At 38.3% G+C, this 10590-nt stretch overlaps 2 protein-coding genes and 1 pseudogene across 3 annotated transcripts; 1 reads left to right on the plus strand and 2 right to left on the minus strand.

The window, feature by feature from the left end:
* The first annotated feature begins 143 nt into the window (after positions 1 to 143).
* Positions 144 to 3985, plus strand: LOC121252268 (transcription factor BIM2-like). Of its 2 annotated transcripts, none has more exons than XM_041151826.1 (7): positions 144 to 349; positions 455 to 545; positions 979 to 1048; positions 1136 to 1231; positions 2073 to 2500; positions 3197 to 3326; positions 3577 to 3985. In XM_041151826.1, the coding sequence occupies exons 1-7, from the start codon at positions 259 to 261 to the stop codon at positions 3685 to 3687; spliced, it is 1017 nt and encodes a 338-aa protein (XP_041007760.1). In that variant the 5' UTR covers positions 144 to 258; the 3' UTR covers positions 3688 to 3985. The 2 variants fall into 2 exon arrangements, with proteins under 2 accessions (XP_041007760.1, XP_041007761.1); XM_041151827.1 differs by having other exon boundaries at positions 3607 to 3985.
* A 1142-nt stretch (positions 3986 to 5127) lies between these two features.
* Positions 5128 to 5772, minus strand: LOC121252345 (annotated as a pseudogene).
* A 643-nt stretch (positions 5773 to 6415) lies between these two features.
* On the minus strand, positions 6416 to 10253 carry LOC121252207 (rhamnogalacturonan I rhamnosyltransferase 1-like). Its single transcript, XM_041151739.1, has 8 exons — positions 9250 to 10253; positions 8637 to 8704; positions 8373 to 8461; positions 8100 to 8265; positions 7709 to 7998; positions 7388 to 7592; positions 7143 to 7300; positions 6416 to 7012 (listed from the first exon to the last, which is right to left on the minus strand). Exons 1-8 carry the CDS (start codon positions 9560 to 9562, stop codon positions 6778 to 6780), a joined length of 1524 nt encoding a protein of 507 aa, XP_041007673.1. The 5' UTR covers positions 9563 to 10253; the 3' UTR covers positions 6416 to 6777.
* Positions 10254 to 10590: the final 337 nt, after the last annotated feature.

Genomic DNA, 10590 nt, shown 5'->3' on the forward strand with positions numbered 1-10590 from the left:
TTTATCTATATGGCCCACTAAAAAACCGGAGCCCCGAGTCCGAAACCATGCAACCGCCAAAACGTCTCACCACTTCAGGAGGGCCCCACCTAATTGGGCTACTTTAATACCCAACACCAACTCCGCGCACGTTAGCACAGACCACTAAAAACTTTAAAGAAAATAAAATAAAAAATCGAGTTTTAGTTGGGGGAAGTAGGGCTTCGTCTTCCGTGGTGTGCGGACCCAGTGCGGTGCAGGTGCTCAACTCGGACAGAAATGGTGAAGTCACCTAAGAGCCACGACCACAACCACGACGAGTTCGAAGAATGCGACGTCGTTGGCACAAACGGCTCCTGTTCTCGCAGCGGTAACCGCTTTCTTATTTGTATTCCTTATTATTTGTACGTGTTTCTTTTTCCTTTTCCTTTTTTTCCCCGTGCTTAGAGTTTGAATTCTTGTTGTGCATTGACAGGGGATGAGAAGAGCAAGGATCAGAAAACGACGGCGCATCGGTCCAAGCATTCCGAGACCGAGCAGCGGAGGAGGAGCAAGATTAACGAAAGGCAAGATTATTCTGTTAATCTGTTTCCTTGTGCATGTGAATTCCCCGGCTTGGTAACAGTCAAGAATTAAGCTTTCAAGTTATATTCTTATAATATATATATATATGTATGTATGTATGTGTGTATAGAAAATATGGAAATTCAGAAGAAAATGAATCTTTTTTCTTTTGGGAAAAAGATTGCAAAGACTTCACATTTGATACCTTGTGTTTATTTGATGTCAGAATCTTTTTCTTTAGCTTTCTAATGTTAGTATCATCTTTTGCTTCGATTCCTCTTTGGTATTTTCCCCCCTGTTCATGTTGCTTCTGTGTGAATAGTGATTTCCGGTTTTAATGTTTTTTCGTATTCTTTTGCCATCTTAATCTTTCCTCGTAGTTAATAACCTTTTTGGTAAATGTTTGTTCACCTGAAAATTTTATTGTTGAGGCAGATTTCAGATTTTGAGAGATATCATACCACAGAATGATAAAAAACGAGACAAGGCTTCGTTCTTGTTGGAGGTATGCCTAATGACAATATTCTTTTTTTATGATTTGGAAATTAGTTCTAATGACTCATAATTGACAATTTTTCATATTTATTTGCAGGTTATCGAGTACATTCAGTTTTTACAAGATAAATTAAATATGTACGAAGGACAATACCATGGGTGGAGTCCAGAGCCAAAAAAATTGATACCATGGGTAAGATACTGATGGTAGACATCTGTATCTCTGTTTTTTTCACTTTAACCTGTTAATTGTTTTGGACTATTATTTGCTTTTGCATGGCATTCTTAGTTTGTCTTCAGTTTGGAGCTTTGTGTTTTTGGGCTCTGTGAATATAAGTTAAATGGGTTGATCGCAGCTGCCTGTACAACATGGTTATGTGTATCACATATATATTGAAGATTATGCTTGCTTGACCTGTGCCAAGCACATGTTTTCAACATGGTCCTTTGTCTGTAGAGGTTGCAACAGAAAATTAGGTAGTGTGCTCCTTTGGTACATGAAAAATGACTAGAGAGGCCACTAGGCTGATGTTTTGTTTCACACTGGGGTATGTTTGAATAAGAAACTCGGAAAAGTTTGGAATTTGGCCTTTTCCTGCACCCGAGCATTTGGAGGGCAGATGGACCCTAACTCTAGACACAACCCTGCCACTGAAACGTGCTGGTGTACCAAAGTCCATGTAAGGTAGGAATGTCTCTTGTGACTGGGAAATAAATGTTCAGGTTTTGTACATGTGACTTTCTGTTTTATGATGTGACAAAATTTGAACCAGAACCAAGACTTTAAAGTGGCATGCTTAATTCAAGTTGCAACATCAATTTTTTGCCAATGAGTGTATACTGTTCACTAATTAATTATATTATATATTGTTATACGAGGAGTGTTAAGTCTGAATTTTATTTGCTTGTGTTGTTTCTCTATATTGAAATCGAAAATTGCAAAGATGACAAGAATTATAAGAATTCTGTGCTTTGATTTACAGAGTCTGTTTAAAGGAAACTTGTTTATGGTGTCTTGCATTTGCTTGTAACAGAGAAATACTTGTGGGCTTGCAGAGAGCATTATCGATCATTCTCAAGTTATAAATAATGGATTTGGCCTTGAGAATAATATTGCCCCACCAGCTTTGCTAACAAATGCACAGAACACACCGGAATCTGAATTGGGCACAGCTGCAGTTTACAAAGCACTGAATCACCCCACTGGATCAGCTACTCCAGCCTTTCCTTCCAATTTGCAAATGAAGCCAAACATATTTGATCCTGTTGTCAGGGGAGGTGTGCCTGCTTGGTCTTTGCAGGAATCGATTTCTGATGCTGAAAACATGCCCTCCCAACCCCAATCCCAATGGTGGCATGCTAGACCTTACCCAACCGAGGATGCTGCTCAAAATAATATGAGTGAACATGAGTTGGCTGTTGATAGTGGATCAGTTAGCATCTCAAGTGCCTATTCCCAAGAGTGAGCGGACCTTTAATTCTTTATTTTCATTGTTGCACTGGTTTCATTGGATTGGCTATTTTTACTGTAATGCTTTTGTGTTTGGCCATAATCTGCAAATTGCAATGCAATATTTAGTGTAATGAAATTGTGTTCTTATTCATGTATTCATCTCTATATTGACTTGTTAAGTGCACAATTTAGTAAGTTGTCTTGCTTGGTTATATGTGGCAACCATGCTTATCTGAGCTTGAAGGCCTGAAACCAGAGATCTGGAATAAGGATGGGTAGTTACTCGAGTACCCGCTCCAATAAGAAGGGTTTAGGTCAGCCAATAATGTGTATACATTATTGGTGATAACCTGGTCAATGAGATTTATTGAATTTTGGGTTTCATTTCCTCCTAGAAGATCTTCAAGACATTTCCATAATTGCAGTACTGCTTAGATTTCATGGCTTATACCTGGAAGATAGCAGGTGTTATTGTTGTCAAGCTATTTTTTTTAATCTCCCCTAACTTCTGTACTCACCTTTGATGTTAGGGTTTAATACCAAAAGGACGTTATTTTTTACTAGGTATTGTTTTTAACCCCCCTATATTTTGGGAACTAGGAATACACATGGTACTGTTTGGAAAAGTTTGCTATGATTAGTTATATAGGTTAATAGTATTGTGTATGTTGTTGCTGAGTGGGTTTCTTTTTCTGTCTTGAACAGGATATTGAATTCTCTGACCCAAGAGCTTCAATCTTCAGGTGTTGATTTGTCACAAGCCAACATTTCAGTACAAATTAATGTTGGTAAATCTGCAAATATCGCACTGAATGCCGTAGCATCTAATTCAAAGGTTTGTTTTCAATTAGAAATCCCTTTTTTGCTAGCTCTGATATTATTGTTGCTTTGAAAATGATTCACAAATCTATCATATGGGGACATTTTGCATACTGATGCGCATTTTTCCAAATGGGTTCCTTATGATGTTTGTGGATGACATACTTTTCCATTTTTATTATGCCATTGAGTCCAGATGCTCACTTCTGTTTTTCTATGCTATACGATAATCTGTATGCTTCTTTAAATAAAAGATTCTCCTTCAGGATGGTGAGAAACAGTCTTTGAATGATCAGGTGATGGCAGATACTGCAGTTGGTAGCTGCCATAATGACTCTGGATTAGCTCATAAGAGGCTCAGAACAGAAGAAAGCTAGTGTATTATTCTGGTCTCCATTTTCTCTTTCTGATTTAATTTTTTTCCTTTTCTCTTTTGGTTTTTTATTTTTTGCCCGGGCCCTGAGTGGGATGGTGTTGGTCAATTTTGCCATGTAATGGTCTCCAGAGAACTAGAGGGCTCAGATCAATTGTACATGTTGATGCTCTTTGGTTTGCCAGGTTGCATGGACCATCTTAGAGACGTATTTTAGTAAATTGTTTTGTTGTACTTTTGAGTTCAGGTTGATGATTCCATGCATATATAATGGGAAGCTACTGTCATTTTTCATTGATTCATTTTTACATGTGAATTTTACTTTCCACATTATCGCTTCTGTATCATTTTATTGCGATGCAAACGTCTTTTTCACTATCAAATGCTGATACATCTTCATGTTAGGAAGGCACTTTATTGTTTGGTAAGTCTCTTGACATGTGAATCACATTGAGTAATGACTATGGTGGGGTAACCTTCTTGCTTGTAGCTTTTGCCTATGTGAAATATTTCGTGGAATGGGTACATTTGGTGTCTGGGAATCCCTTAAGAGTAATGTAAAAAAAATGTGTTCTAGGATGGCATCTGTAGTTGAGAAAGTTATCGCAACTCGCAAGAAGATGATGTGCATCGGGATTATGTGGCTGTACAATGAGTATAGAATGAAGTTGACTGAAACGTGTAACATTCATTAGCGGGAATATGTGCAAGAAACAACCCAGACAATGCTGGTGATCATCTTCGAAACTTTCTCATTGCAATGCTATGGTTATTTTCATGTTTTTAGTGTGGTTTTTGCTCAGTGTACACAAACTGATCTGGTTTATTTGCATGTGATTAACTTGGAGTGCAAGAGCTTCTTTGTTGCTTCTTTGATTGAGCGAAAAGAAACATTTTATGGTTATTTGGGTTTCTACTTTCTAGTCACACGACTTAAGAAGTTGGGAGCAAAAACAAAAACTGATAAATTTGTTTGCATCTTCATTTTTCTTTGGTTAGATTTAAGAACTTCCACCCGGACTTGCTTTCTTAAAGTATAAATTTAGTCGTAGTTGGCCATTATTGTGAAGGAGTTGGTAAGTAATTGCAAAGAAGTGGCAATTCTAACAGGCTTTGCTTGTATGCTTATGACGAGTTTTTTCTTGGCGGAACTTGTTAGTAGAATCAATGCCGACGCCTGGTCTTGCACCAAAATAGACCCGACCTGATTTATGCACACAATGTTGTACTTTCATTATATTAATCCTAGGGTTGCAACCCATCCAACCTGGTTCATGTTTGGGCCCGGCCCTATTTAAGAACAACGAATCTTATATGGGTCGACCTGGCCCGAGATTGGAAGCAGGTAATGGGAACCCGAATTGTATACAAACAGATCCAAAAAACTTTACAAATCCCACTATTCTTATACAATCCGATCAAAACTAGTATTAGCCAATACAAATAGAGTTCATTTTCTCGAGAATTCATGGATAAATGCACAATTCAGGTAAAAATTGCAAATCCCACTATCCCTATACAATCCAATCAAAACCTTACTTTGTATGATCTAGAACATAACAATCATAATTTGAATTTAAAATAAACAAAAAAAAAAAAAAAAAGGAGAGGAAGAGTAGCAGTGAACCAGATCAATTGGTTTTGGGATCTGGCATGGAGAAGAGGTTGGAGCTAGTGCCACGTGGTGGTGAAAACTCTAAAAAGAGTGAGTTAAGAAGACCGAAGATGACGAAGAGGACAAGGGTGATGATGACGCTGGACTTGAACTTGAAGAGGGAGAGGTCGTGGCTCGACTCCTTGAGATTGGTCTCGACACGGTCCATCTTTTTGGTCTTAGATTTCTTGGCGATCTTGGTGGAGGATTTGGTTTTCATCGTCTCCAGCTTCTTGGTAGCCTTGTCAATTGAGGAACAGAGGGACTTGTAGGAGTTGGTGCGATAGATGAGGAGCTAGGAGATAGCCTCGCAGACTATGGCAGTGCAGAATGAAATGGTCACGATGGTGAGGCTGTTGGAGTACTTGAAAGAGGAGAAGATCTGAGGTGCGGCCATGGGAATAAGTGGTTGTTTGGTAGGTAGGAAATGGCGAGAAAGTGTTTTTTTGAGAGTTCTACGGGGTTTGATGCTTCTTTTTATAACATTAGGTTTTAGTGGTTTTGACCCGCAAGTGACTTCAACCCGCTTTTTGGTCGGGTCAGGCCGCAAGAACAGGACAAGTCCTAACATTTTTTGCACAGGCCTAATTAATCCCTAGAAAAAAAATTTATTTGCAATCAGTTAGGATACAAAAAATATTTAAATCTTCTTAGTGCAAAGAGATAAATTATATTATCCTGAATAAAAAATGGTATGTTTACCTCAACTCACTAAAAATTCCATTGAAATTATACCCAAGTAGCTAGCTTAGCTGCTTGTTTGGCACTCGTTTAGTGGTGCGAAGATATGGTTGAATTAGCTGATAGGATTAGCTGGCCAAACCCACAATGCTCATTCTCCCCACCTTTGCTCTAGTTTTCACATCTTTAGTACATGGTGTATGCCCGGATCAAGCAATAAAATCGCAAGTATTCAGAATTCGTGGTTGCTGATTAGGTCTTCTTACTCTACTATAACCACTTGTGTTTTTAATGATCATGAAGCAGGTTTACTTTTCTTCCATGATAATTAACTCATTCCCACTGATGCATCCCACCAAGAACATATGATACTTAGAGACAGTATAGAACCTGAATCTCTTCTTAAAAATTTAATGCTCATAAATGTACAAGAATATGATAATATCTGGGCAGGAATATTGGTTGTAACCATTCCAAAAGCTACTGCCCTTGTAGGAAAATTTCTGCTCTTTACAATCTAGCTGATTTAACATCAGCTCTAAAATGGCAGGTTTTTCACTCTATACATAAAATTGACTATTCAAAGCAAATATCCAGAGGAGCACATTTCCAAAGTTCACTCCAAGCTGAATTTTCTGTGCAGAAGTTAATCCCTTCTCTAGTTATCTGTATTTGAACCACTGTGAAAGAATTAAGATAACCCATCTGTGATTAAGTACATTAGAATGGGGTGAAAACATGAAGACAATCACGTGCTTCTCAAGGTTCTTCTAGCAGTTGCAAGCACTCATATGGGTTGGCATAGAAATAATCTTCCTCCTTTGGTTTAGACGGAACGATTACTCGTTTCTTTGGGCTTCCCATCCGATTGGCATGAGTTTGTTTTACAACAGAAGAGAAGTCATCCCAGTTCAATGACATATTGTTGTACTGATCTATTAAGCCAACGAGAAGTTTTCTGTCCAATAGAATAGTCTTTTTGAATCCTAAAAACCTGAAACGAGAAATAATCAGAAAAAAACTATGATCGGACATCAAAGTTTGCAAGTTCAGGAAAACTGGGTAGAAGCCCTATTCATGTATAATAACAAATATAATACTCACGACTGGCAGCCAAATATTACCTGCGATGGCCTTCAACTACTTTTGCCATGTTTCCATCATATGTTGGAACAAATAGATCACTTTCCAGAGAAACAAGATAATCCAATGCTGCCATTTGGGATGAGCGATTCTTGAAAAAACTCAAGTCCGAGGGATCCAGCAGGGTCTCTTTTGAGACCTGAAGCGTGTAAAAGTAAAATCAAGGTGTTATGGCATCTCCAAGTAAACATATTGGAAGGTTGCTTCTGCTGTGCTACATACTCACCACATTAGGAAAAGTTGCCACCAAGCCAGCCATCCTTCTTTCCCCACCATATATTTCCCCAGCAGCAACATAAATCTGAACATTGCGATCAATGCCTAGTGCACTCAGAACCAATGCAGTTTCCTCAGGCGTCAAAGGGCACAAACCTTCTTGCCTTTTCAACGTGGAGTTTATTACTTTTTCCTTCCACCAGGGGTATGCATATCTAATGATGTGTCGAGTTGAGTTGCCACAGTCCATAAAAGAAAAAAATTAGAATTTTGGGGAACGAAGATATGTCACACTAACTAAAGAGAATTTTAACAGAAATAGAAAAAGAACCTCATCCTTGTGAGTTCTTCGGCCTCAGAACTGTTGCAACCCTGAGTACAGCCAGAGAAAGCCAACATGTCCATTTCATATCTGAGATGAAGGACTAGAAAGGGGCCCTTCTCCCTCAAAATCCCGACAACTCTTCTACCTAACTCCTCTATCTGGGATGTAAACCTCAAAGCATTGAAGTTTACTCGGCATCGCAACTTCTGAATCTCTAGAGGTAATCCGTTATTAGCCAATCGAGCATCAGTTCTATTTAAATGCACAACTTTGTGCCTTTTCACCAGTGGAAGAATCTGTTGGTAGAGACTTTGTAAGATTAGTGGAATTAGTGCAAATTGAATCACAAGCCTTAAGGAAAAGGTTTGATGCCAGCAGTACGTGTTCATGAACCAACCTGGTCATGGTAATAGGACATGTTAGACCAACTAATGGGTGGCAATGAATATAGCATTCGCTTTCCAACTCTTCTCTTGAGCCTTGGTGGCAATTCCTTCAATATCCGAACGTCATCTCTCAATGAGGTGATGAAATGATCCACATCAAATATGTCATGGAAGTCACTGCCACGTTTACAGGACATGCTTAGAATTGATGGCACTCCTAATTGAGAAATCTAGACGTTTATGAAAAGATAATTTATCCATGTCTCCAAGGACTGTCAACCTACCTTGGATCAGACCAAAAGGAGGTTTTATCCAGTTCTGGAACAATAAAGGTGACATTTAAGTATCTGGCGATTGTAATCATATCGCATATCTGCAGAGAAGATCCAACCCAGATTTATAATATCTTAATCGTATTTCTAAATCAGAATTCTATTGTTGTCATTTTTTTTACTTCAGTCATTCACGGTAGCCCCCTCAATGATACAACGCAGAGAAAAGAAACTTAACACTGATTGAGATTGCAATGAAAGTAGCAAAAAACTCACTGCTGCTCGCATTTGATTTAGTCCTCCATTGCAGGAAACCCTAAGATAACCATTGTTCTTATAAGCCCCTGCAAATAAGACTTATCAAATTCAGAAATGAAAGATGACATTAACAAATCCCAAAGTTTGAACCAAAAATAGAAAGAAACAAAGCTCATAATGGTCAGCGAGGAACGGTCTAAAAAATCAACTGCACTATAACATAAATCTGAATCAACTAGAAAACTGTCTTGCAGACCCAAGTTATCTTACTGATGAACTATATAAGGGTTGTTATGGGAACGGGAGACAAAGCAATTGAAGATTTACAAGAATTCGGTACTTACCTTTTCTAGAATCTGCATCCCCATAAACAAGTAAAAGACACAAAGGGCTTGAGCATTTAAAAGTGATAAGCAAAAAAGTTTACATAGAAGATGCAATGACAGAGTTCATAGAACTAGATTGAACTGTGAAAACTGAAAACAACAGACATTAGAGGTAGTTAAAACTCCAAATTTTATTCAGTAGCATACTAGAACTTTCGATCCTACGGCAATCAAAAGACTTTTCCTTGTCTAAGTTATAAAAGTAAAGAAAGCAACTGAGATTATATTGCCAAACCCAAACTTACTTTTTGGTGGGGAAACAACTTTGTACGGAGCAGAAGGCAATTCGCCAGACAGAGGCAATCCTGAAGGACTGAAACAAGAAGGCCAACCCTTGAACATTCTTGGCCCCCACATCTCTCCCAGTGTCATCAACTGAGCAACAGAAGCACAAATAAACATAATTGTTATCACCCGAATTACGAAAAGCTTCATTCGAGGCCTCAATACCCTCGAATTCTTTGACTTTTCAACCTTCACCCCACTCAAAAACTTGAATCCCATCTTGCACTCCTCCCCATGACTACACTTTCCATCATTGCCCGTCATTCTACACATTGTAACAGTATTCTCCTCCAATTCAAACTCCCCAGTACTAGTTCGCACAAACTTTTATCTCTTCAATCTTATTAGCAACCATGAATTCTGTAAATGCTTCAATGGTATGAGATTGTCGCTCAAATTTGTGTTCTAAAATGCCGAAAATACAGATGGTGCAAAACTTCGAAGTTGGAACCAATTGTGACTCTAAGCACGCGGTAAATGTTATCTTCTCACGAGATGCTCCAAACTTGATTAACATAAATAACCAAACCCACCTCTTATATAACCATAAACTTGCTCTTTAATGCACCTAACTGTGTCACCATCTCATACAGTCTCACCGCACCGAGTCACCGACCATGAAAAACTAAACCAAACCCAGAAAAAAAAAAAAAAAAAAGAATATGATTTGGACTCAACTAAAACTTCACCGAGAAATTACAACTTGCTCGTTCTTTATATATTCCAAAAAAGAAGGCAGCAGATTTCCCGCGAAGCTCTCCTAGCGGTTCAGCCAAGATTCGCCTGAGAACAGGTCGAAGGTTGTTGAAAGGAGAGACGTAAGTTGTAACAGAGATGGAGATAGAGTCCTAAGGTTTTAAACCTCAGAACTGAAACCCAAAATCCTGTAATTGAGGCGCTAAAAGTGTTCCATCTACGTCACCGATAGACGTAAAGGTTTTAACAGTACCATTCAACAAAGTGGTAAGTTTTTTTTCCAACTTTATTTTTTTCACTCTTTTTCTTTTGATTATCCGTTCTTTTACCTTCCTTTTCTCTCTCTTTAATTCCCTTAGAAAAATGGGCAGTAAAGGATTTTTCTTCATCCAAAGGAAACACTCTGCAATTACAGAGGGTTTCTGCTAAAAAGCCATTATTTCGAGTCTTTGACAAGGTTGTTTTTTTTTATTTTTTTTATTTTTTGAGTCTTTGACAAGGTTTAACATCCTCCTCACCAACGTAAACTGATCCGATTCTGACAATGCAATCTTATCCAATTACTGAAAGCTTTATCCTACTAATGTAATGAGCTATTCCTAGAA

The sequence above is a fragment of the Juglans microcarpa x Juglans regia genome, chromosome 2S, assembly GCF_004785595.1.
Source record: "Juglans microcarpa x Juglans regia isolate MS1-56 chromosome 2S, Jm3101_v1.0, whole genome shotgun sequence".
Lineage (NCBI taxonomy): Eukaryota > Viridiplantae > Streptophyta > Magnoliopsida > Fagales > Juglandaceae > Juglans > Juglans microcarpa x Juglans regia.

Coding starts and splice junctions, on each gene's coding strand:
- LOC121252268 (XM_041151826.1), top strand. CDS start 259: ATGGTGAAGTCACCTAAGAGCCACGACCACAACCACGACGAGTTCGAA. Junction 546..978: donor AGGAGCAAGATTAACGAAAG/GCAAGATTATTC, acceptor TTGTTGAGGCAG/ATTTCAGATTTTGAGAGATA. Junction 3,327..3,576: donor CCGTAGCATCTAATTCAAAG/GTTTGTTTTCAA, acceptor ATTCTCCTTCAG/GATGGTGAGAAACAGTCTTT.
- LOC121252207 (XM_041151739.1), bottom strand. CDS start 9,562: ATGTGTAGAATGACGGGCAATGATGGAAAGTGTAGTCATGGGGAGGAG. Junction 7,301..7,387: donor TGGCAACTTTTCCTAATGTG/GTGAGTATGTAG, acceptor TACACGCTTCAG/GTCTCAAAAGAGACCCTGCT. Junction 7,013..7,142: donor GTAGTTGAAGGCCATCGCAG/GTAATATTTGGC, acceptor TTCTCGTTTCAG/GTTTTTAGGATTCAAAAAGA.